This window comes from Mesocricetus auratus, unplaced genomic scaffold (genome assembly GCF_017639785.1).
Source record: "Mesocricetus auratus isolate SY011 unplaced genomic scaffold, BCM_Maur_2.0 Super-Scaffold_100676, whole genome shotgun sequence".
Taxonomy (NCBI): Eukaryota; Metazoa; Chordata; class Mammalia; order Rodentia; family Cricetidae; genus Mesocricetus; species Mesocricetus auratus.
This window is the reverse complement of record NW_024429266.1, coordinates 90,410,250-90,435,482: the sequence shown is the minus strand read 5'-3', so window position 1 is coordinate 90,435,482 and position 25,233 is coordinate 90,410,250. Positions and strand designations below refer to the sequence as shown.

The 25,233-nt window shown below is 44.8% G+C and overlaps 2 protein-coding genes across 4 annotated transcripts in view; one reads left to right on the top strand and one right to left on the bottom strand.

Moving 5' to 3' along the window:
* Fbxo11 (F-box protein 11) overlaps positions 1-1,393 on the top strand; it is a 70,453-nt gene extending 69,060 nt beyond the window's left edge. For all 3 annotated transcript variants that reach the window (XM_040738939.1, XM_040738938.1, XM_040738940.1), the window contains exon 23: positions 73-1,393. In XM_040738939.1, the coding sequence (XP_040594873.1) occupies positions 73-202 (130 nt within the window). In that variant the 3' untranslated portion in view covers positions 203-1,393. The remainder of the gene's footprint in view (positions 1-72) is intronic.
* Msh6 (mutS homolog 6) lies at positions 1,360-22,818 on the bottom strand. The gene is made up of 10 exons (XM_040738937.1): positions 22,486-22,818; positions 12,125-12,330; positions 9,072-9,241; positions 5,601-8,142; positions 3,704-3,972; positions 2,922-3,039; positions 2,670-2,759; positions 1,910-2,064; positions 1,628-1,827; positions 1,360-1,526 (listed from the first exon to the last, which is right to left on the bottom strand). The coding sequence occupies exons 1-10, from the start codon at positions 22,734-22,736 to the stop codon at positions 1,445-1,447; spliced, it is 4,083 nt and encodes a 1,360-aa protein (XP_040594871.1). The 5' UTR covers positions 22,737-22,818; the 3' UTR covers positions 1,360-1,444.
* Between the last annotated feature and the right edge of the window lie 2,415 nt (positions 22,819-25,233).

Sequence of the window (25,233 nt, the reverse complement as noted above, 5' to 3'; positions counted from 1 at the left end):
GAATACTTGTTGCTATATTGCCCAGTCACTTCCTTTGGCTTTGCTAATTTTCGGTTTTTCATTTTCCTTTAGGTTTTTCTGTGACTGTGGTGCTGGAACACTGTCCAATCCTTGTACATTAGCTGGTGAACCTACTCATGATACAGACACATTATATGACTCTGCTCCACCTATAGAATCTAATACATTGCAGCACAACTGAATTCCTTCTCTAAAGAAAACGTCCTGCCATTCTAACACCATAACTTAAAACATTTGGAAGATTTAAAATACTTGCCCATGCTACAGAAAGAGACTGTACTGAAAAGTGGATACGCAAGGTCAGTTGACACTATGAAGCTCAAGCTACCAAAAAGAAAGTGGCAATATATTGACTCAGGATCTCAAAGCTGGGTGTTTTAGCATTACTGTGTAAGACTTTTGAAGGGACAGAAGTGAAGAAAATAAGCTGCAATTTTGTACAGATACCAACTTCTGAAAAAGCTGGTGTTTTTACAGCTAGCATTGAATGCAGTCCGATTTGCAGTAGTAATCTTCAATAGACAGCAGCTTTGTTGCTGCCTTTATGGACATGGGTACCAATTGCTTTTGTAATATGGTAAAAACGTGAGCTAGCACTTCTGCATTGATTTTTTAACATGTATTCAGATTGAGAATATGATTTTAATGCTTTAATCTCATGTAGTTTGTTTTTAATTTCAAGCAAAATCTTATTGTACTTGAATGTGCCCTGTTTTGTTAGCACACCTAGACTTGCTGTAACTGTACTCATGTCCCAGTATGTACGTTCTTTCTATGAAAGAGAAAAACACTAATCTTAAATTATATCCAGCAATGTTTCTGGTATCCTTTAAGAAAAGTTAAGACTATTATTTCCTTCCCTCTCCTTTGCAGCATTCAAGGAAAAAAAAAAAAAAAAAACACCCCTAGAAAACAGTTGAGTGTTTTAATGAGACTTCCTAGGAAGGGATGCACTGTAAAACAAAGTATTCTTGTATCTCAGTTTTGTGAAGGGTAAAAACTACTATGTTTTAAAGTTCACTTTAGAAAGTCTCTTCAAAACAGGCCTGTATTTAAATTCTGTTCATAGTTTTTATTTGAACAGTTTAGACAAAATGGCTGGAAATTAAAGCAATTTCCTGCATTAAGCTGAGACCAGTATATATACAGCCCTAAACAGTTTCATAGCCCCCCCCCCATTTATGTGTATTGGTGACAGTGGGTATAAACAGCCTGAAAGTGTATGCATGTACCATAACATCTAGACTTAATATATTGTGGAGTATTCAATAACCATTATGTAGAAGGTAGATGAGAATTAAAAGGGTTTAATTTCCTAGAAAGAAAATGGAAAAATGGTCATTTTTAAAAAATAAAGTTTATTAGATCATAATGTTGTCTGAATTTACCACCTTTGTCAAGTCAATTCAGCTTCCAATGTAGTCTACAATTCCTTAATCAAAGCCAGCAGCCTATGGATAGCTTCAGCGTCTATAGTTGGCCTTTCACTAGCCAGACAAACTTCCCTTAAAAAGAAAAAAAAAAAAATATTTTGTCTCTGTGCCAGATTTCCAACTCTTTACAAAGTCAGCTATAGGAAAACTACTCTTTATCTAGAAATAATTACCGAAATAGTCGTAATGACTGATTGATCTTCTCAAATTCTCTTGCTTTCCTGTGTCCCTTTTGAATGACTTCCTCTGGAAGATTGGCCAGCCTTGCTGCATTGAAGCCGTAGCTCTTGGGACACGCTCCCTGGATGAACTTGTAGAGGAAGGTGATAGTCTCCTGGCTGGGGTCCTCACACTCGTTCTCTACCATGCAAGCCTTCAAAACCAGAGACATTGTTTTATAATGACTCTATGATTTATGTGCTGACAATAAAAAATGCTCGATTAGTTCCACATACCATGTGTCCTAGGCGCACAGAAACATTTTTAGAATAGTCTTCTACTAATGAATGATAGTGTGTAGAAAACAATGTTCGACACTTTATAGTTTCAGCAAGTTCTTTGACAACTGCACTGGCTATGGCTGTCCCATCGAAAGTTGCAGTGCCTCTTCCTGTGAAAGTAAAATGTACTGTACATTAAGAGGTGCTAGGAACAGGGACAACAAACATTTGATCCTCCATCTCAAATGAGTATCATCAGTCCCAGGCAGCAAGTCCCCAGTACACAGTTGATTTAACAAGTTTAGAAGACTTAAAGCTGTCACAGGCTTAATAACCCAGCTTTCTCAGGAGTTCAAGGCCAATCTGAACAACTTAGTTAGAAGCCCTGTCAAAAATTACCCAGTAGGCCTGATCTACAGAGCAAGTTCCAACACAGCCACAGAGAAACCCCATCTTGAAAATCTGTCTACAGTTCCAGGAGATCAATCTAAGGGCACTGCATGGTGTGGGCGCTAGAAATGAACTCTGTTCCTATAGAATAGCAATATATGCCCTTAAATGATGGCACATACACATCATTTATTTAAGAGGAGGAGGAAGGAGATGGGCAATGTGTTTCTCTTGCCTAACATACAGGAGACTAAGGTTCAGCCCCAGTACTGCTAGAAGGGATACAAGTGTACAGTCATAGTAGCTAACTTCCTGGGAATGGGTCTTTAGAAAGGAGTACTTCTAGTGTTTTCAAGACAGCATTCAAACAAAAACTGCTTCTTACCTAATTCATCCACAAGCACCAAAGAATGTGCTGTTGCGTGCCTAAGTATGCTAGCAGTTTCGCTCAACTCAACAAAAAATGTACTTTCACCTAAAAAAGGACATAGGACTGCATTAACACCAGATTATATCTTATGTGAACAGGACAAGCAAGAGATGAAACTACAAAGTTTAACACAAGAGGCAGCTGTTTTTTAATCACTGCCAACTGGATTGTAAAAGCCTTAGGGGTGGAGTATAAAGAATAACTCACCTGACATTATCCTGTCTGAGGCACCAAGTCTGGTAAACACCCTATCTACCGGTGTGAGCCGACACTCTTCAGCAGGTACATAACAGCCCAGCTGGGCCATTACAGCCAAAAGACCAGCCTGTGAAGGTGAGAGGAAAGGGGTGTTCTGACTGGCATTAAAAGAAGGGCAAGATCAAGAGGAAGTGCCTTAAAACTGAGAGCCAGCCCTGGATGCATAACCCCTATACTTGTCACATTCTTTTAAAGTTGAAAAATACATGTGATACAGCCACTAGCAAATTAGATACCAATGATGTAACATGTGCCTATTCTTTACAGCCTTTTGGAAATTCAAAGGCCAATTTCAGCTCTGTGGCTGGCTAAGTGTAGTAATTAGAAGAGACAAGTATGTCAAAATGGCTGCTTTGTTTCCTCTAATAGCTGAGGGAAGACAGTGCAGCTAGAGATGATATAACCAGCTTTAACGTGTACACACATGAGACCCTGGGCTCAATCCCCAGCATCAAAATAAAGCTACCATTATTTTATCATATGATCTCTACATCAAAGACACTTGTCACCTAAAACCTCCCTTCCTGCCTTGTTGCTCATGAGAATCAAGGCCAGGGTCACACACCTAATGGTGAGTTTTCTACCACCAGAGCATTACCACCTTCACGTTAGCTAAGAGGCATCTGACTGATACAAATACATGACTTTGTGCTTTCTGGAAAATGGACTATAGTACATTTGCCCCTCACGTTACAATCACTTTCCAAGTAATAGGATATGAAGCATATTACCTGTCTTATGAGTGTAGATTTGCCCCCCATATTTGGTCCAGTAACAAGCACACAATAGGCTTTGCCATTTTCTTCTGCTTCTTCCTCACAGCCTATTAGAATGTCATTAGGAATAAAATCATCTCCAAAAAAAGTCTTTGTAACACAGGGATGTCGTGAACCTTTAAGCTCTAGGAAGGGGTGTGTGTCTTCTCCTGGTAACAGAATTACTGGGCGACACATAGGACCATCTCCTCCTTGACTATAGTTAGCCAGGCACAGTAAAACATCTGTCAAAAGAAGGTTTTGTTAAATTTCTTGCTGGGTATACTGTCGTGCCCACTACACAGGACTTAGCTTATTCCAGTTTCTACAAAATGGCTTTTAAAAATGGGCCAGTGAGATGTTCAGCAGGCTGAAGGTGCCTGCCACCAAGCCCAGTAACTTTAGTTCAATCTGTAGGATCTGCATGGTGGAAGGAGAGCTAATTCCCACTCAGATGTCCTCTCCACCTCCACGGGAACTGTCACATGCCTAACCCCATAACATACATAAGCATTATACTACTCAGTAAAGGCAGTATGCTCCATTTTGTCCTAAAATGCTCAAAGTGCCAGGCATGGTACTGAACCTTTAATCCCAGCACTTGGAAAGCCAAAGGCCGCACAGTAAGAGCCTGTCTCAGAACAACAAAATGCTGTTACTGAAAACAAGTTGTCATTAGCCTGGGTGTTTTCCATGTCTTCAATGACAGGAGAAGTTTCCATCCTGGCAGTTCTCAGCTCTCTCTCCCCTCCTCCATGGGGGTGGGGTGCTTGTACAGCCAGATTCACCAAGTGCCTCAGGTGACAGGACCTTACGGCTAGTGCTGAGGAACAGCTAGAGTCAGACAGATGGACCGATTTAGAGTTACGTGCTGCGAAAGAAAGGTTTTACTGCTCCAGTCCATTTGATGATTGTATTCAGATGAGGGTTTTGTGTTAAAATCTCAGTATAATACCTTGGGTTGCCATATTTTTAAAAAGCTGATGCCCAAATGGTTCCAGATACAGTAGTCCTGATATTTTAACATTACCAAATTATAAGCACACAAATCAGGGCATGATTCCATACAAGGACTAGAGATACAGGTCACACAAAGCCTAGACCCACCTTGCCCAGTCCTCTGCCCTCTAAAATTATTTCCATGGAAATCTGAGTCGAGGAAATACAGAAGGAAGAACCACAAATAATAAAACGAAATTTACTCTCTCTGCTTTATAAACAAACAAACAAAAACCCTCAAATTACAAAAGTAATTTGAGCTCAAGAGTTGGTTCAGTGGCAATGTTTGCCCAAGCATGCACAGACTCTAGGTTAATTTGATCCATGGCAAATTAAACTGTGAAAGCCAGAGAGTAGTACCTTACTCTCAGCTTTCTCAGTAATCTCAGCAGGTAGGGAGCTGAGGCAGGAGGATTGCCAAGGAGCTCAAAGTAAGCTTGGGCTAAAGATTCTGTCCCAGACAAAAAAAAAAAAAAAAGACATAGTACCAATAAGCATTTGTTAAATGAAAACTGAAGCCCGGCGGTGGTGTGCACACCTTTAATCCCAGCACTTAGTAGGCAGAGGCAAGTGGATCTCTGAGTGCAAGGCCAGCCTGGTCTACAGGATGAGTTCCAGGACAGGTTCCAAAGCTACAGAGAAACTCTGTCTCAAAAAACCAAAATTCTTACCTCAATTATTCCAAGAATGGAGGGGGAAAGAATGTCATAAGGCAATTATTAATGGCTAAAAATCCAAGATTCAGAAAATTCAATCGCTTTCTGCAACACAGTTTGATCCAAACAAGCATGTCAACACACCCATGTTTAGAGAACACACCCATGTTTGGAGAACAAAGCCTAGGGGACAGGAACAGAGTTGTTTAAAGCCTTACCCAACACTCCAATGCACTCTATAGCAGACTGCCAGTCCTTGTAATTTTTAGCAAAGTTATGGAACAGCCGCCTCATGCAGTCCTTCAAAGACATGTCCCTACGTTCTTCAGCATTTATAAGATTAGCTAATTTCTTCTCAATTGTTTTGGTCCAGTATCGTTTACAGCCCTTTTTAGTAGATTTTAACTCATATTCTTCCGGTAAATTACGGGTAACAAAATTCTCTGGAATCTCCAACTGGTAGCGGTTCCTACCAATTCCCCAGTAGACTATGGTCCTGCAGCCAATGCGACTGCGCTGCTTATCCAAGTACTCCAGGAGGCTCTGTTCATTCTCCTTGATGTCAGCAAGTGCTTGGTCATAATCGGCGTCAAAGCCTGCCTTGGGAGTGATGAGTCCAGTCTTCCGAGCCTTCTCATGGTCAAAAGCCGTATCCCATCGGTTCAGCTCTGCACTCAGATCAGGAAAGCGCCCTTCGGGATTTTTTGTCTGGAGAGTAACAACCCGCCTGAGGGTTTTAGACTTAAAACTGTCAGCGACATCCTCCATAAGCCCTATAATCTTACAGACTACTTTGAATCCTTCTAGAGTAGACAGAAAATCGATGATCTTCTTTTTGCTGTATGTGGTTTCTTCGTACATTATAGCCCTGCTGTCCGGGTGGTTCTGGCTCTTCAGGGGAGATCCAATGTTGTGGATCTTACTCAGTAGCCTCTCAAGATCTGGGAGCTTCTTTAGGAGGTCTGCGACTTCAGCGACCTTGTCAGGCAAAGCCATCAGGTCTTCCACGGCGTCTAAACGGTCACTGATGGCACGGGGGCTACAGAGGGGAGCACAAAGCCACTGTTTCAGGAGCCGCTTGCCAAAGGGAGTATGGCACGTATCGAGCCTCTCTAGCAGGGTCCCTTCAGCAGAGCCATTTGTCCCATTCAGGAAAATCTCCAAGTTGTTTAATGTCACTGCATCTAGTACCATTCGCCGACTGGCTGTGGTGAAGAGAGCACCAGGTCTTACTGTCATGACCGTGTCAGAATCCAGGGGAACGTATTCTTCAAAATTAGCCATTGACAGAAGCTCCTGGTCAATCAGGCATTTTTTGAGGTAGAAAACACAACCACCTAGAGCAGAGAGGGCCAATTCACTCTTCTCCCCTGGTGTCAGGCCAACAGAGTCTGACTCTGAGGTCATTCTTTTAAGCACCTCAGGGAGTACCGCACCACTGCCTTCTGACTTCTCAGGAAAATATCCTCCTTCAAGCAGTGTTCTCAAAGTCTTAGTGGCATCCCAAAATTGAGAACCTGGTATCAGGCCTTCCTGAAGACAAGAGGACAGTGAACCTTTCAGGACTGTTTTGGTTTCTGCTGAGAGGTTTCCCTTCTCAAACAAAATTTGTACAGGAGGATAGTGTGCCACGAGTGTCCTAAATCTGGAACAATGCCGATCATCTGGAAACTGACCCATGAAAAACTTGCCCAGTGACGTGTCAACGAAGCACACACCATATACACGAGTGTGACCAGAAGCATCTTCCTCCTTCTCTTTAAGGCTAAGAAGGTACCTACTGTAGTTCTCAGAGGGCTCGCCTTCCAGCACCCCGTAAGTCTGTGTGCCCTTGGTAATGATCCTGCAAATCTCCCTTTTCACCACTCGATCGAACTTGGATACATGGGCCATCCTCCGGCATCGCGCCTCCATCATTTCTGGGGTCTCAGTCTGCTCCACCCGTGCTACTTTATAGCCCTTCTGCACCAAGGAATCTGAAAATCGGCCAAATGCAATTTCCGGAAAGCCAGAGTGGGCCCAGTTGCCCTTCATGAACACCAGCCCCAGCTCATTGACTCCAACAACAGCGTCCATGTGGTACAATTCGTAAAACTTCCCCACCTTATAAAAAATGACAAGATCAAAGTTCCGAGACTTAATCTCCCACCACTTCCTCATCCCTGGGGTACAGGAGTTAAGGAAATCTTCAGGCACATGGAGTGTGGAAGAATTAAAGTCGGGGTGATCGGGCCGTCTCCTGTGCTCATCTCTTCTCTTTTCTGGCTTAAGCCAGTCTAAAGTTTCATGATACCACATAGTGGGCCCACCGCTGTCATCGCCTCCTCCACTGACGTGGGCCTGGGATTCAGAATTTGCAGGAGCAGAAAAGGCGCTCAAGGTACTCTTGGCTTCTGAGGAAATCTGAGTTGCTCGTTTGGTGGCTGGGGGGGTTTCCTTCCTTGAAGCTTTCCTTCTGAAGGCACTGTGACCTGCCACTGTTCTCTTCCGCTTTGGAGCACCCTTGCCAAAGGTGCCCATGCCTTCACTATCGCTGTCTCCAAGCCCACTGCTCATTTCCTCCTCACTGCTTCCCTCATGCTTCGTGTCCGGCTTGAACTCTACGTCCGAGCCATCAGCGTCACTCTCCGAGTCAGATATGACCCTTCGCTTCTTGACCTGCCGGCTGCTCCTACGAGGCCCCTGCGTCTTAGGCTGCGGCTCCTCTTCACTGTCACTCTGGTCTTTTTCACTCGTGTCAGACACAGAGGCTGCAGGCGCCTGCCAGGAGGAAAAACAACAAAACCCAGACATTACGGCTCACACCCATAACCCCAGCACTTCAGAGGCTGGAGCATAAAGATCCCTGGGATAGAGGCCATCGTGGGGCAGGGATGTAGCTCAGGTGACTAACATGCACATTTCTGGGTCCTACAGCAGGAATGAGGCAGAAGCAGGAGAATCACTAAAGTCATCCTCCCCTACATGTGAGTTCAAGGCCAGCCTGGGATACACAGAGCCTGTCTCAAAGAAACAGAAACAATACTACTGTGGAATCTTGCCCTTGAGAAAGTGTTCTTTCTTAAAGCTATTTCAGTTTATACTAAGTTTAAAATAAACTGAACCTGATGCCACAGGTCTGTAATCCAACTTCTTGTGAGGTTGAGCTGGTAGTTCTAGGCTAGCCTGAGCAACTTGCCAACACTCTGTCTCAAATTAAAAAATAGCTTTTTTTCTATGAAGGCGCTGATGGGCTAAGTGGTGGAGCACTGGCCTGACATGTATGAGACCCTGGGTTCAATCCCCAGGACTGGGAGACAATATGTATAACAGTCTGTAATCCCAATATTTGAAAGGCAAAAAGCAAAAAGATTGTAACTTAGGCCAGCTTCGGCTACAAAGACTGTCAAAAAAGGGGGAGGAAACTGTTGGAAATCTAAGTAAGCTAACGTCCAATCCAGGGAAGGTACAGGTATATGCATATACATATAAGCACACTGGACATTCACATCGTTGTTTTTGTTTTGTTTTGAGACAGGGTTTCTCTGTGTAACAGCCCCGTCTGTACTGGAACTGGCTCTGTAGACCAGGCTAGCCTCGAACTCACGAAATCCTCCTGCCTCTGCCTCCCACGGGCTAGGATTAAAAGTGTGTGCATCACAGATACATCATTTCTCCCCATCACCCCTTAAGAGAACTGAAGGCCTGACCTCTGTCTCTTCATCCTCCTCCGGCTCTGAAGGCTCATCACAAACTGCCAACTCAAGCCTCTTGACCTTGTCTTTAGTTAAGGCTTCATCTGCGCGTTGCATTGCTCTGAGTATTTCAGACTTTGAACTGTAGAAATGACCTCCCTTTTGGGCTTCCTTGGACTTTGAACCTAGAAATAAACTTAACAATGAGAACAAAGTGGCTGGATAGCTGGTCAAATTACAACATCAACAAGATTGATGGTTAGGGACTCTTTGTAAAACTGTCCCAAAGACAGATGAGACTTACTTAAATAAACAACTGGATAGCCAGGTTGGAATGTGACTCAATTGGTAAAGTTCATGCCTAGCATGTATGAGGGAGGCCCTGGGTTGTATCCCCTGCACCATTAACCCAGTAAACCAGAAGAGGTAACAGTAAGTGTAATCTGTAGCTAGCCCTTGGGAGAGAAGACATCTGGAGCTCAAGGCATGTTCAGCTACATACAACTCTCAGGGGGAAAAAAAAAGGAAACCAACCTGCATTTCTTTAGCAAGTAGCCTACCATTTAGTTTTTCCTCCAAATACCACCATAACCTAACATTCAAAGACCTCTCTGCTTTAAGATACAACTCTTCTTCATTTAACATTTATTTTATGGGAATGTAATGCAGTGGCTGAATGTCGGCCTACCATGGACCCAAGACTCAATCTCTAGAACCTGATTTTCATCAATATCATAAGTGAAAACACTTTCATCTAGTCAACAAAAACTTAGCATGACCAATTTAACGTTAACGGAAAACAGAAGTGGCTTTGCTCTGTTCTTCTGCTAAATAGAACCATGACTGGAAGAAAAAGCCAAATGTCTAAATTAACACATCCAAAGCATTCTATCACCCTCTGTCTGCACATGGAAACAGGACAGCCTACCCTTTGGTGGTACTAACACCTTTTATGAACCATCTAAGACAAACTGAAGATACAACTTACCCTTTACCTAAAGAGCAAAAGCTATAACCTGCAACAAGAGTTAGCAGCTGGGTGGCGCACGCCTTTAATGCCAGCACTCGGGAGGCAGAGGCAGGCAGATCTCTGTAAACTTGCTACAGAGCAAGTTCCAGGACAGCCTCCAAAGCCACACAGAGAAACCCTGTCTCGAAAGTTATCAGCTGGAAGGTGGATCTGAACTTTCCCCAGTGCCCGCTGTAGCTTCACTCCACACCACGCCACACCCCCATACACACCTGATCCAGTACCTACAAGACAGATTTGAACAAAAGAGGCCTCTCCGTCCATGCTCTTGGCTAGCTAATTAAAACAACTTTTTTTTTTTTAAAGAAATTAGGGACTTGCTGGGACCTAACCTAGTAGTGGGATTGTAATCCCAGCTCAGAGAAACTAAAGGAGGAAGACTCAATTCAAAGCAGACAGGTTGTGATGGCACACACCTTTAATCCCAGCATAGAGAAGCAGAGGCAGGGAGATGTCTGTTTGAGCCCAGACTGGTCTACAAAGTAAGTTCCAGAACAGCCAGGGCTATGTAAAAAGACCTTGTTACAAAAACAAATTCAAGCCGGGCGTTGGTGGCGCACGCCTTTAATCCCAGCACTCAGGAGGCAGAGGCAGGCGGATCTCTGTGAGTTCGAGACCAGCCTGGTCTACAGAGCGAGTTCCAGGACAGCCTCCAAAGCCATAGAGACCCTGTCTCGAAAAACCAAAAACAACAACAACAAAACAAAACCAAAAGCAAATTCAAAATGAGCTGAAAGTAGACTGTACAATTTAGTCCCAAAAAGTAAACAAGCCCCACCACTCCCTTAATCCCAGCCTAGTCAGCATAACGATACCCAGGACAACCAGGCCTACACTTTCCCCAGCACTAGAAGGAAAAAATAAGGCCTTATACTTGTGCACATTTTGACAAGGGCTCTATCACCAAAGCATATACCCTCAGCCCAAAAACAAAGCACAGAGTCTAAAAGACAAGACACAACACTTCACACGCACAGAAACAACGTAAGAGGTCAGGAACCCAGGCAGTTTTAAAATATTAAAATTAACCCTACAGAACTCATTTGTCATCTGCTACCTGCCAAAAGAAGTCACTTTATGGGGCTGGAGAGATGGCTCAGCAGTTAAGAGCACTGACTGCTCTTCCAGAGGTCCTGAGTTCAATTCCCAGCAACCACATGGTGGCTCACAACCATCTGTAATGAGACCTGGTGCCCTCTTCTGTCCTGCAGGAATATTTGCAGGCAGAACACCGTATACATAATAAATAAATCTTTTAAAAATCATTTATATATGAGTAGTAACAGTATCATTCACCAAGATTATACAGCAGGTACGTAAAAGAGTAGACTCAACTTCCTGGTTCTCTTTCCATTCTGACATGGTGCTTTCAATGAACCTACCTTTTGCAGGACAAGCGTACTAACCAAAGGTGTGGTTCTTAAGAGTTCTGAGAAACTCACCCTGTTTTTTCCCATACCAGAGTTCAGTGTGCTAGCGTGGGATGTCTGGGCATAAAGGATGTGGACAATGTACAGTGTACTGTATCCTGCAACACTGTAGGTACACTGCATATAACTGGAGACAATACCCTTAGCTCATGTGAGGTTAAATATGCAGCATTGTTGGTGTCTGTGCAAATAAGGCTGCGCCTATGAAGGCTTCTGCTGTGAAACAATTCGAACATACTCAATTTGTTACAATTTGAGGCCATGCTATTCTCCTGCTTATACTACCTTCTTACCATTCAAAATAGAGCTAATTTAACTTCTTACACTTCTCATGTCTGTTTCACAGTTAACTAGGAAATTAACTAACTCCCATCAAGAGATGAAATTTTCCTCGCAGGACTTTAATTGCTGTAAGTCATTCAAAAGACAAAAATAAAAGTTCCATACAAAATGAAGTAGCTAAGACCAGCTGCATCCCCTCTCTTTATTATGCTGTATTTTACAACTGCTATTTCTGCAATTTGCTATGGAAACCCCCCCAACACACACAATTTCACTGTATAATGGAGAATCAGTCTCCCCTCTCCCACTCACCCTGTATCTCTTACCTGTATATGGCTTTAACAGCCTTTTGCTAACCCAGCCCCTGGTTGGACTGTCATCAAAAAACTGGACATGAACACGGACCGATTTCCCTTTCTTCCGGATGAATGTTCCATCAAAGGGATGATTATAAACCAGGCAAGGCCACCAAGGGTAACCTTCCATCTTAGCCCAAACCAAATCGCCTGGTGAGAAGTCACAAGAACTGTTGCTAAAAAGAAATATAGAATTTGGTTAATAACCCACAAATAAACACTTTTAAGGAAGCGCTCATTAAGGCTTGTTTAGAAACTTCTGGCACGTTAGAAGGCTCAAGTAACTTTTATAAAACAAGCAAACTAATACAATGCTTATCTAACAATTATGACAACTAATAAACTGATACTATATGAGCAACTGTTTCTCAGAAGTTAAAATGATGGCAAAATTCAGACAGCATCCTGCCAGTCACAGAAGACTTAGTATCATACCTATACTACACATCAGAAAGTGAATCAACAGGAAATGAATTCACAGAATGACTAGCAGCTTGATAGTGACGTTATCGAATTCAATCAAGTTAGCCAGGGTTGTTCCAGCTAGACTCCTATGTGCTCAACATTCCAAAAGCTGCTTCCCCTTACCAAACTAGTCTCCTCAACAAGTGCACAGAGAGTCAGAGACAGAATGAGAATACACATGCCTATAGGATTTTTTTTCCAAAGGTTCATGATTCACAAAAACTGTCCATTGTGAGTTGTCTGAGGAAAGGGATTAAAAAAAAAAACTAACAGATCATATTGCCAGAGGCCATTACGAATATAAAGCAGATGACAGCTAATATTCAACAGTGATCCACCAGATGATAATTCTCTGTCGGGGAGAAAGATCTTGAGGTTAATGGCTGTGGGAACTGCTTGTTTCTGTCTATAACTTCTCATGTGTTGCCACAATTTCTCTCTAAAAAGAACAGCTGTGGAGTTCTTTTCATGGCCCATTGGTGATGTGTTTTCCACTTTCGGGGCATAACTATGTCTGTGAATTGATGGAATGATGACTTCTTATACTGTGTAATTTGGGTGAATAAAATACACTTTCTTAGGCAGGCCTTTATTCCCTTTACTCCATGTTAAGACAATTACAGACCTCAGAGCAAACAGACAGTTGCCCTGTAGACAAACTGCTTGAAGACAAGTTTCTCAGTGTCTACTGCTGTACCAAGGCTGGCATAAACAAACAACAACTTTAGTGCCAGTTTCTCACTTGCTTTTTAAAAAGCCTAGCAGATGACATAAAAGACACAACTCAGCATTGAACTTTCTGCAGACTCACAACCTTATGCTACAAGCCAACTGTTTACTGCTTAGGTCCTGAATTTCAAGGTCACACTCCATGATGTCTCAGGCTATGAGTGGAGAGGACATGCCTGCAGCCTGCCCCCCCAAGTGTTGCCATGGTTACTCACTTCCAGCCAGTCAGTATCATTCATTCTAAGCCTGAGAGAAACCGTGTGATCCCTTATGTATCAGGATGGCTGTTTCTTACTGTTTACTCAAGAGATGCCACGTGATTCTGAATAAGTCACTTATGCACTGTCTACAGTTTTTCTGAAGGGACAAGAGTGTCGTTTTTCAAGAGACAGTAATAATAAAGTTACCTTCCCTTCAAACAGAGATTTTCCTAAGTCCTGCTACTCTGCTGGCGTTTCTTTTCGCTACCCTGGAGCAGTTCTGGGAGCTAGTCTCTTGGGCTGTGGTACCATACAAGAACCCCTCCATGACAGAAAGACCACTGACAGCTACTTCTGCCCAAAAGCACTAAATAGCAATGTTCTCTAGACCTACTTAAAAGGTCCTCAGAACCTACAATCTTAAAATAAGCACACTACTATAGTAAGAATACTTCAGACATCCCAGAGTAGTTAGTTGAAATCAACTAAATCAACCCAATTGTCAAACAGTATTTCTTCAAAACACATTAATATTCCCAACCAGGCCTGTAATGCCAGCACATAAATAAGGCGGAAGCAGGAGAAACTCCGTGATTTTAAGGCCATCCTGGATTACATTACAAGACCTGTCTCAAAAATGTATCTGTGTACACACAAGCACACGTTATTTAGGAAACATGGGTCACTGGTATAACACTTGCCTACCATGCACACAACACAGCTAAGGGTTCCATCCTGCCACCCAAAGGGGCAAAACACACTTTTAGAATACAATAGTGAGAGAATATGAGCATTATCTTTTTTTAAAGATTTATTTATTTATTATGTATACAGCCTTTTGCCTGAATGTATTCCTGCACACCAGAAGAGGGCACCAGATCTCATTATAAATGGTCGTGAGCCACCATGTGGTTGCTGGGAATTGAACTCAGGGCCTCTGGAAGAACAGCCAGTGCTCTTAACCTCTGAGCCATCTCTCCAGCCCCGTTATCTTTATAAGACTGGCTCGCAATTTCATTCTATTGTTTTTCTATGTAACTCTGGCCTTGAACTCACAGAGATCCTCCTGCCTCTACCTCCCAAGTGCTGGGACTAAAGGTGTGCACCACAAGTGCCTAGCTCACTTCAGGCCCCAGTGACCAGAACAAGTTTATGCCTATCGCCTCAGGCTCACTACACGCTCATCACTAAGAAGCTGTACCAGCACAGTTCAAACAGTTAGATAACTGTGTCCTAACCTGACCTGTCCCAGCCAGTCTTTCTTCAGGATCTCAAGCCCACCTAGCTGCTCTTCACCTACACCATAGCCCTCGGTGGCCAGAGTGTGTGTGTGTGTGGAGGGGGGTGTTCCCAGCACCCTGAAATTTCCTCAAAGCCCTGTTCCAGGCTATTACTGGCCTCGCCAAGCACGAACCGAGTTTTAAGCAAGCACTAGTAAGTCCCCTCTCCATCTGACTATCAGGCTTCAGGGAAATGCCTAGCTGCCCTCAGCACTAACCACCCTACGGCCCAGCAGGGGCTGGTCTTCAGTCTCATCAGGCCTTCCCTTCACTGAGCCAATTTAGACACTGCAAAGTTGAGTTCTCTAAACACGTTTTTCCCTCAATTTTATTTTTCAGCGATGTTTCCTTATGTAGCCCAGGCCGTCCTGGAACTCCTCGTACACCTGGATGGCAAACAAAAGATCTATCTGTCTCTGTGTCCTAGGGTTGCTATCAAAGGTGTGTGCCACCACACCTGGCTAAGCTCTCTAAGGAGGAAGGGGACTTTTCTCTAGGCCGCACTCCTTATTTCGGCTGATGGACGGCTACGGCTCTATTTCCCAGTGTGACACATTTTTCATGCTTTAACAAACTGTGTATCAACCAAGACAAGTTTTTTACTCCAGTAGGGAGAAAGATGCCAATGGGGACAAGCCTGGCTGGTCCTCCTAACTGCACATTTTACAAGAATGACACAATAAAGCAGACTTTTTCTTCTTTTTTTTTTTTTTTTTTTTTTTTTTTTTTGGTTTTTCAAGACAAGGTTTCTCTGTATTGCTTTGGAGGCTGTCCTGGAACTCGCTCTGTAGACCAGGCTGGCCTCCAACTCACAGAGATCCACCTGCCTCTGCCTCCCAAGTGCTAGGATTTTTTTTTTTTTTTTTTTTGGTTTTTTTCGAGACAGGGTTTCTCTGTATTGTTTTGGAGGCTATCGGTCCAGCCCGGCCCGAGTGCTAGGATTAAAGGCATGCGCCACCAACGCCCAGCTAAAGCAGACATTTAGTATATGCAGTATCAGATTTTTTTCTTTGTACTTTTGTTTCTTTGTGTGTATGTGGAGGGTATGTAAGTAAGTGCTATGGCATGCACATAGAGACAGAGGACAAATCTCCTTCCACCATGTAGGTTCCAGGGTTCAAGCACAGGTCATCAGGCTTGGTAGCGGCCACTTTACCACTTTTTTTTTCCAAGATGGGGTTTCTGTTTAGCCCTGGCTAGAACTCACTCTGTAGACCAAGCTGGCCTCAAACTGAAGAGATCCACCTTCCTCTTCCTCCTGAGTGCTGGGATTAAAGGTGTGCCCATCACCACCCAGCTCTGATGAGGCGTCCTGCAGCTCTCAGATTTTTCTAACAATACTAAAGCTTTGTGTGTGGCGTGCACAAAGTTCAGTCTCAGGCGTCACACCTCCGTTACCAGCCGCCACCTTTTTGGTTCTGAGACAGAATCTCTCAATGGCCTAGAACTTGCCAAATGAGCTAGGCTAGCTGACTTGCTAGCTAGCCTGCTAGCCCTGAGGATCTAACTCCCCATTGCCAAGAACCAAAAGGCAAGATCTTTACCATCCAACCTCCCCAGTCCCCACATGTACTTATTATGCAATCTTGAAGACAGAGACAGATCTTGAGTTCAAGGCTAGCCTGGACTACACAGAGACCCAGCATGATGGCTCAGCAAGTCAGATACCTGGGTAACAAGTTGTTTCAAACTCCACACACACTCCATGCATGAGCACAGTCATAGCCATCACCCAGAGCCCCACATAAATAGCATAATTAATTTTCAGAAAGAGTCAAGACAACCTGGTGTGGTGACGCATGCCTTTAATCCCAGCGTGTGGGAGCCAGAGGCAGGTGGTTCTCTAAGTTCCAGGACAGCCTGGTCCACAGACTGAGTTTCCAGGACAGCCAGGGCTACACAGAGAAACCCTGTCTCCCAAAAGTCAGGACAGGGCTGAGATGACTCAGGGTGAACACACCTGTTGCCAAAGCTTGGTTGCCTGGACTCTATCCCTAGGACCCACAGGTAGAAGAGCCAACTCCAAGTTGTTCTGACTTCTACAGCCTACCACGGCACCCATAGACTAACATAACTTTTTAAAAAATAGAAATAATGGGGTGGGAGAAATGGCTACTCTTCCATAGGAACCAGGTTCAGTTCCCTGAACACACGTAGCAGCTCACAATTGTCTGTAACTCCAGTTCCAGAGGTCTGAGGTCCTCCTCAGGCACCACAAATGCACATGGGTACACACACATACATATAGATAAGCACACATATATACTTCTATTTAGTTGTTCCTCAGTTGTGTCTTTTATCAAAACAAAAGGAGAGGGTGAAATAAGTGATCCAAAAAGGATCTCATCCCCTCCCCTGGTAACAAACACTGGCCCCTCATGACGCCCAAGTGAAATGACAGAGTACTGGGTACCAGAAGTTTTTAATTTTTTATTTTGTTTTGTTTTACGAGACAGGGTTTCTCTGTATTGTTTTGGAGGCTGTCCGTCCAGCCCGGCCACGAACTCACAGAGATCCGCCTGCCTTTGCCTCCCGAGTGCTGGGATTAAAGGTGTGCGCCACTTAAATTTTAAGTAAGTTATTCTTTGAATTTGGAATTCAATGAGGCAAAATAGTTAATAAATGCTAATAGTAAAATAAATGCCAGGCACAAAGAGACACTTGTAATCCTTAGTATCCAGAAATGGGGGGGTCAGAGATTCAAGCTTGTCATCCATTACACAGCAAGTTTTGAAGCCAGCTTGTATTATATGAGTGTCTTAAGTATTAATCAGTGGGCTGGAGATAAGGCTCAGAGATTAAAAGCACTGTTCTCCCAGAAGACCTCGGTTCAAATCTCAGCACCCAGATCACAGCTCCTGATCTACCCTCCCTCCACAGGTACCAGACACACATGCAAACACAGCACCTAGAAACACAAAATTTACTTTTATGATAGCCTTAACATGTAGCACTGGCTAGCCTAGAACTCTCTACAAACTCTTCACCTCATAGACAACCACCTGCCCAACTGCAGGAATTAAAGGATGTTACCATGCCCAGTCTGTTTCTAAAAATTACTTAAGATGTAAATAAATTAATGTAAAAGTGAAAGGATCCACTCAAGATAGTTACCAACAACCATGCTAATTAAGCCAATTAAGACCACAAGAGTTCTTTAATAATGGCCAGACCAGCCAGGTGGTGGTGGCACACGTCTTTAATCCCAGAACTCAGAGGCAGAAGCAGGTAAATCTCTGTGAGTTCGAGACCAGCCTTGTCTACAAGAGCTAATTCCAGGACAGCCTCCAAAGACAGTAACCTTGTCTCCAAAAACCAAAAATAAATAACAATAAAAAAATAATGGCCAGACCAAGAGTAAGCTAACTCCTCCAAAACGTGTCTTTGGTGCAGCTCACTTTAAAGGCAAAATCAATTATGTGAGTGTGTGTGGGGGTGGTGTCTTTGCACAGCTTACAATTATGTTTTATTCATGAATCTTCTTAGCTATTTTAATTTTATGTTTTAGCTTGCACAAACATCTGGACAATGGTCAGGGATGACAGTCCTAAAAGTGCTGCCAAGGTGGAAGTGGTTATGCAGGGTGAGGCTGAAGTATTAAGGCAGTTTTTAACAAAATCTCAATGGTTCAACTTTACCAATAAAAACTTGGGAGCCAGATGCTGGGGTGAAAGCCTGCAAGCTCAGAGGAAGAGAGCACCCCACGGACTTCCTGAAGCCCCCTTTCTTACAGTGTCCAACAACAAACCACAAACTAAGTGCCCCTCCCATCTTCTTCCTGTGCATCTCTCTATCCATCCTCCTGACTCCCTTACTCTCTATGGTTTATTCCTGCCAACTGATTGCTGGCTCGGTCTCTTGAGCTGTGGTTGACTTTACTTGATCCTGTTTACAATATTCAAACAGAAAGCTCTTGGATTAATGCTATGTTCTAGGTTTTTCTAGTAAATAATGCAATCTTGGAGTTCAGTGTGATCATATATCCTGCAACAAGACAGACACAAAATGGAGTCAAGGCAAAATGGTGTTACCATAAATTCACTTCCAACGTATTTTAACTGAAGAAATGACATGCTAAGGTGGCTCGGTAGCAAAGCACTTCCCTAGGTAACATTTAGTGCGTGTGGGCACCAACTACTGGTACCCACATGGATACCACCTCATCATCAACATTTTAACCTACTTTTCGAAAAAAGAATACATTGATTGACCCAAGCTACTATCTGCTTCTATAAACAGATGCCAGACATGGTGGCACAGGCCAGTAATCCCTGCACTTGAGAAGAAGAAAAAAAAAAAAAACAGAAGAATTAGGAGTTCAAAGTCACTTGCAGCTATGTATGAAGTTCGAAGCCTGACTGCCACAGAAACAAACGGGGTGGGGGTGAGGAGTGGCGGGTGCATGTTTGGGAAACATTGCCACTGTGATCTACAAAGCAAGACCCATCTCCAAAATTTAAACTAATTTAGAGATACCATATAAATAAATGATCCTCTAATAGCACAGTGTTGGAGTAAGGGGAGGAGCTAAATGAAACTAAAAAGACCGGCACTCAGGAGGCTAATGCAGGTGGGCAGCCCCAAGTTCAAGGATAGCTGACACACATCAAAAACACCCACAAGTTAGGTCTGTAAATGTATTATGAGTATACAGTATGTTTAATATTCTGTGTATTTTTAAGCCTAAAAACTGAAAAAGAGGAAGCCAGAGAGATGGCGCCAGTGAGCTAAAAACACTTAAGTACTATTTGCAGCATGCACACTGGGCAGCTCACAACCACCTGTAACTACAAATTATGCCTCTGGCCTCAGTGGGCGCCTGCATCCATATAAACATAGCAGCACACATAAAAATATACATCATTAAGAATGGTTGTTTTACTACCAAGCGAGTTCCAGGACAGCCTCCAAAGCCACAGAGAAACCCTGTCTCGAAAAACAAAAAAAAAAAAAAGAATGGTTGTTTTGGTGCTGGAGAGATGGCTCAGAGGTTAAGAGCACCACTGGCTGCTCTTCCAGAGGTCCTGAGTTCAATTCCCAGTAACCATATGGTGGCTCACAACCATCTATAATGAGATCTGGTTCTCGTTATGTTGCAGACATACAAGTACAACACTGCATACATAATAAATAAATCTTTTTTTTAAAAAATGGTTGTTTTGGCTTGCTTTTGCCAAACAGGGTTTCTCTGTAGCTTTGGAGCCTGTCCTAGAACTCGTAGACCAGGCTGGCCTTGAAATCACAGAGATCTGCTTCCCAGCACTGGGATTAAAGGCTCATGCCATCACCACCCAGCTAAAAATGTTTTTAAGTTAAATTAAAATTTATAACTTAAGAATTGGAAGCCAGGCGTTGGTGGCGCACGCCTTTAGTCCCAGCACTCAGGAGGCAGAGGCAGGCGGATCTCTGTGAATTCGAGGCCACCCTGGTCTACAGAGTGAGTACCAGGACAGCCTCCAAAACAATACAGAGAAACCCCCCCCAAAAAATTGGGATTGGGAGGAGGAAAAGGAAGGGTAAATGCTATATTTCAATTAAGATAAACTGAGAATAAAAAAATTAAAGGGAAATAAGGAGATGAGAAGATAAGACAAAGCTGGAGTTAACACCCTATCTTTAATCGTAGCACTCAGAATGCAGAGGCAAGCCAATCTGAGTTCAAATCAGCCTGGTCTATTGGTCTACATAAGATAGTTCCAGGACAGCCAAGACTACACAGTGAGACTGTCTCTAAACAAAAAAAGGCAGCCAGAGCCGAATGAAAGAAAAACACAGAATGGAAGAGCCCATGCATCACACATAACCGGCAAAGAACCAGTAAACAAGCAAATCACCGACACTTCAGCACAAAAGGAAATCCTAACAGCAAACTTGATGCTCAGTTATCTTCAGCTTCCATCCCATGTCCAAATGTCTCTGGACCTATCTGCCCCAAGCTTGGACCAGTTTACATTCCACTGAAAGGCGTCTTCTGTCTGACCCCTTTCATTTTTCCGGTTTACAGATTCTCTTCCAGATCAGCTTGCAGAACCAGAACCCACTCGGATCTGGCTAGCTCCAACTTGTCCTTTTAGTTTACAGAGCTTGGCAGGGTGGTAGTGGGCAAGCCTGTAATCCCAGCACTCGGGAAGCAGAGGCGAGTGAATCTCTGTGAGTTCGAGACCAGCCTGGTCTACAAGAGCGAGTTCCAGGACAGCCTCCAAAGCCACAAAGAAACTCTGTCTCGAAAAACCGAAAAAAAAGGAAAACAAAAATCCTAGCTTGAGCCCAGCTTCCCCCTCTCCAAAACACACACACACACACACACACACACACACACACACTCTCTCTCTCTCTCTCTCTCTCTCTCTCTCTCTCTCTCTCTCTCTCTCTCTCATTCTACTTTGGGATCAGTTTTTACTCTGGATACATTAAAATAAAATACATAAAGTACCTTACAGTAAAAAGTAAATGAAAGCCGGGCGTTGGTTGCGCACGCCTTTGATCCCAGCACTTGGGAGGCAGAGGCAGGCGGATCTCTGTGAGTTCGAGGCCAGCCTGGTCTACAAAGTAAGTTCCAGGACAGCTTCCAAAGCCACAGAGAAACCCTGTATCGAAAAAAAAAAATGCAACCTTTATTTTGGATACCACAAAAATCAACTCACAACCAAGTAAATAATAATTCCTCGCCAGATGCTAGCTTTTATGCTGGCAGAGGTTACTACTTCTTTAGCTGGCTTTGAGATCACACCTAGCCGGGACCTGGAACACACTACAGCAAGCGCTCCAAGTTAGAAGCTCCAACCCTAGACTATTCCAGTGGCTTTTCCCGATAATTTAAATACACAATTACGGGCTGGGCATGCAAGTTTAGTGGTACAGCATGCAAGATTCTGCGCTTCGGGCCCAGCACCAAAAAAACACCTCCCCCCACACACACCCAGAGACTGACTCTACAATTACAGCTAAACTTTGAAAAATCCAACAACTTCTATAGGACACTCGAACAGGCATCAGAAATCGCTGCGAAGAACCACTGGCTAGCGATGTGCTCTGATTTCTTTTTTTCTTTTTAAGTCTCCATGTCATCACTGGCTTCAACAGCCACCAACCAATGTGTTTAAAATAAAGGCCAGCTTTCCAAAAACAAAAGAGTCTCCTAATTGTCTCTACAAAAGACAGGCAAATTCACAAAGCACTAGGACAACCCCAGATATGCTTCCCCAGCCAATTTTCTTGGCCAGGGCGCTACACCCCAAGACTTCGAAAAACCCCCTCGTGTGCAATCGTACTTTACAAAACTGCGTCGTCCCAAACCGGAACACCTTTTCCCACCTGATAACAAACTTCCCACCTGCCGCCCAAGTTTCCTGCCGTCTTTCCCCGTAAGCACCCTAGGATGTTGTGGCTCCGCCCCGCCCCGCCCCCCCCAGCCCGCACCGGACAACAGCCCCCCCACCCCGCTCGCGGGGCTCCCCCACCCCGGTCGATGGGGGGTCTCGGCCGCAGAGTCTCCTGACCCACCCCACCCCACCCCAAAGTGGGCACGCGCCTCCAGCGTCCCCCCGCAAGCCCCAGGCACCAGCCCCGCTCCTCCGGCCCGGCCACTCACAGCCTCCCCCTCCTTCCGGACGCCCCGCGCGCCGCCTCAGCACCCCCACTCCGCCCAGCCGGGTACCTGTCCGGAGCGGCCGGCGCGGCCGAGCTCCGCAGCCTCCCGTTGAGGCTCTTCGCCTCGGGCGACGAGGCGGACACCGCCGCGGGCCGGGACTCGGATCTAGCCTCGCTCCAGGCCGCATCCCCGCCGCGGGAAGCGGAGGCCCCGGGGACGGCGGCGCCTTCGCGGGAGGCTCCGGCCGCGGCCTTCTTGGTGTCCCTGAGCGCCGGGGACTTGGAGAAGAAGCTGTACAGGGTGCTTTGTCGCGACATGGTGAAGCAGGGACGGCGTGCCAGAGCGTTCCGCCGCGGCGAGCGCCTGCAGGTACCGCCTCCGCCGCGCGGCAGCTGCTGGCGGGAAAGTCGGGGGGAGGCGCGTCCGGCCCGAGCGCCCGGAGCCCGGCAGCCAATCCGCGCGCGGCCTCGGCCTGCGCGGTGGGCGGGGCCCCGCCTCGGACGTGCCCCGGCGTCGGTGGGCGGGGCCTAGCCGCCCCGCTGCCCCGCCCTCAAGCCCGGGCTGGCGGGCCTTGCGACTCTGGGCAGGAAAGTTGTTGGGCTTGCGGTGGACTCCTTGGGAAGTCCACCCGCCAAGGACGGAAGTGGCGAGCGCGGTCTCCTGGGCCCAAGCCGGAACGACGGGTCTCCCTGCGGGAGGCCGCATAAAGCCTACCCCGGAAACACCTGGCGCTGCGGTCGGGGCTGCGGTTGGACGGTTACTGTTCCCCCGGTACGGTGCATTCGCAGAGCGGTGTGCAGAGTGGCGCTTGTGAATGCCGAGTTCAAACCAGCAATCCGCAAAACATCCTTTGACCCATCATTGCTTCAACTACTTTATGCCTCATAGTCTCTGAAGTTGACCGCTGAGGTCCACAGGCTTGTATCAGCTGTGCAGGCATAGGCGTGCAGAATGCTTTGGATTTTAGAAACTGAAAATGAATGTTAAGGTAGTGTCTAGAATCGAAATCTGGCCCTAGCAACCTTAACATCCATCCTTAATAATTAATAAAAGAGACAATAACAATAACAACCGAAAAAAAAAACAGAAAGGAGATTTATTGAATGGAGCCACATCAGGAGGAAGAAGTCCAGAGGCCCCGCCAAATTCATCTTTGAGGTACTGACATGAGGTTTAGGTCTGAACAACAACAGAACCACTAAAATGGCAAGGGGTAGTCTGGCCCAACATGGTCTCTGCTCCAATCTGTCCTGCAAGGTGATTGAACGAAATTCAGAAATGTGAAATCTCTTTCCAGGAAACGTTCTCCTCTGACTAATAACAGGTTTAGCCTCCCCACTCCCCCCCTAGAAATTCCAATTCCTTAGCATCCTTTGTTTCAGATGCCTGATAGACAAAGGGAGGGAATTTAAGTGTCTCTTCTCAGCATGGCTTCCTGCCAGATTGGTTACAAGAGTTTTAGGAAACTAGAGTTCCTATTCAAATTCAGGAAAGAGATTGGAGCCATGTATAATCCCAGCACTTAGGAGGCAGAGGCAGGTGGATCTCTGTGATTTTAAAGCCAGCCTGATCTATAAAGTGAGTTCCAGGAGTCAGAACTCTGTTACATAGAGACCCTGTCTGGAGAAACCAAGCCCCCCCCCAAAAAAAAAAGGAAAGGAAAAAGGAAAAAGAAATTGGGAGGTTCTTTGATCTCTTCTCATTCCAGCTCTAAATAAACATGGACTCAGTCCCAACTATCAACAACTTCACTTTGTCAAAGGGTTGTTGTGCCAGGCTTAAGGAATCCCAGAGACTAATCCAAGGAGTTAGTCTGATGCAAAAGCAAAAGGTTTCATTTATTGTTCAGATGGCCAGCTGGGTCTCTTTCCATGGTGGCGGAAATCAGATTCCAACCAGCCAAAAAGAGAAGCTTTTAAAGGGGCAGACCATAAAGTTGAAGGCCAAAAATTTCAGTTTCCATGGTTACTTAAGGTCATAAAAAGTACAGAGTAAAGCAGTTACTATATATTTTAAGCAAGATACATTTGAGTAAGATAAGACAGGGCATGGGCTTGCAGGGTTACAGGGTCACAGTGTCTGTCAGTTATCCCTTGGGCCAGAGAATCTTTACAACTGGCAGGGGACCTTTGTGACCAGCAATTAGCAAAGGAATGTTAACAGGAGTAGTGGACAGTCACCTCCCCTTCTCTGAGGGCAGGGGCTCAGGTGCCAGCCATGGCACTCCTGATTTAAGGAGTTAAATTTTCCTTTTCCATTAGAAGTTCCCTTTCTCTGTATAAATTTGGGTCCAAGTTTTTAAACTCTTATTAATTTTAATTTTTGGTCCCTCAGGGTAATAATAAGATTTGCTCTGAGCCGGATGTTGGTGGAGCACACTTTTTTTTTTTTTTTTTTTTTGGTTTTTCGAGACGGGGTTTCTCTGTATTGGAGGCTGTCCTGGAACTCACTCTGTAGCTCAAGCCTTTAATCCCAGCACTCGGGAGGCAGAGGCAAGCGGATCTCTGTGAGTTCGAGGCCAGCCTGGTCTACAAGTGAGTTCCAGGACAGCCAGGTCTGTTAAACAGAGAAACCCCATTTCAAAAAACAAAACAACAGCCGGGCGTTGGTGGCGCACGCCTTTAATCCCAGCACTCGGGAGGCAGAGGCAGGTGGATGTCTGTGAGTTTGAGACCAGCCTGGACTATCAAGCGAGTTCCAGGACAGCCTCCAAAGCCACAGAGAAACCCTGTCTCAAAAAACCAAAAAAAAAAAAAAAAAAAAAAAACAATAAAAAAAAAGATTTGCTCTGAGCTGGGCTATCCTGGAACTTGC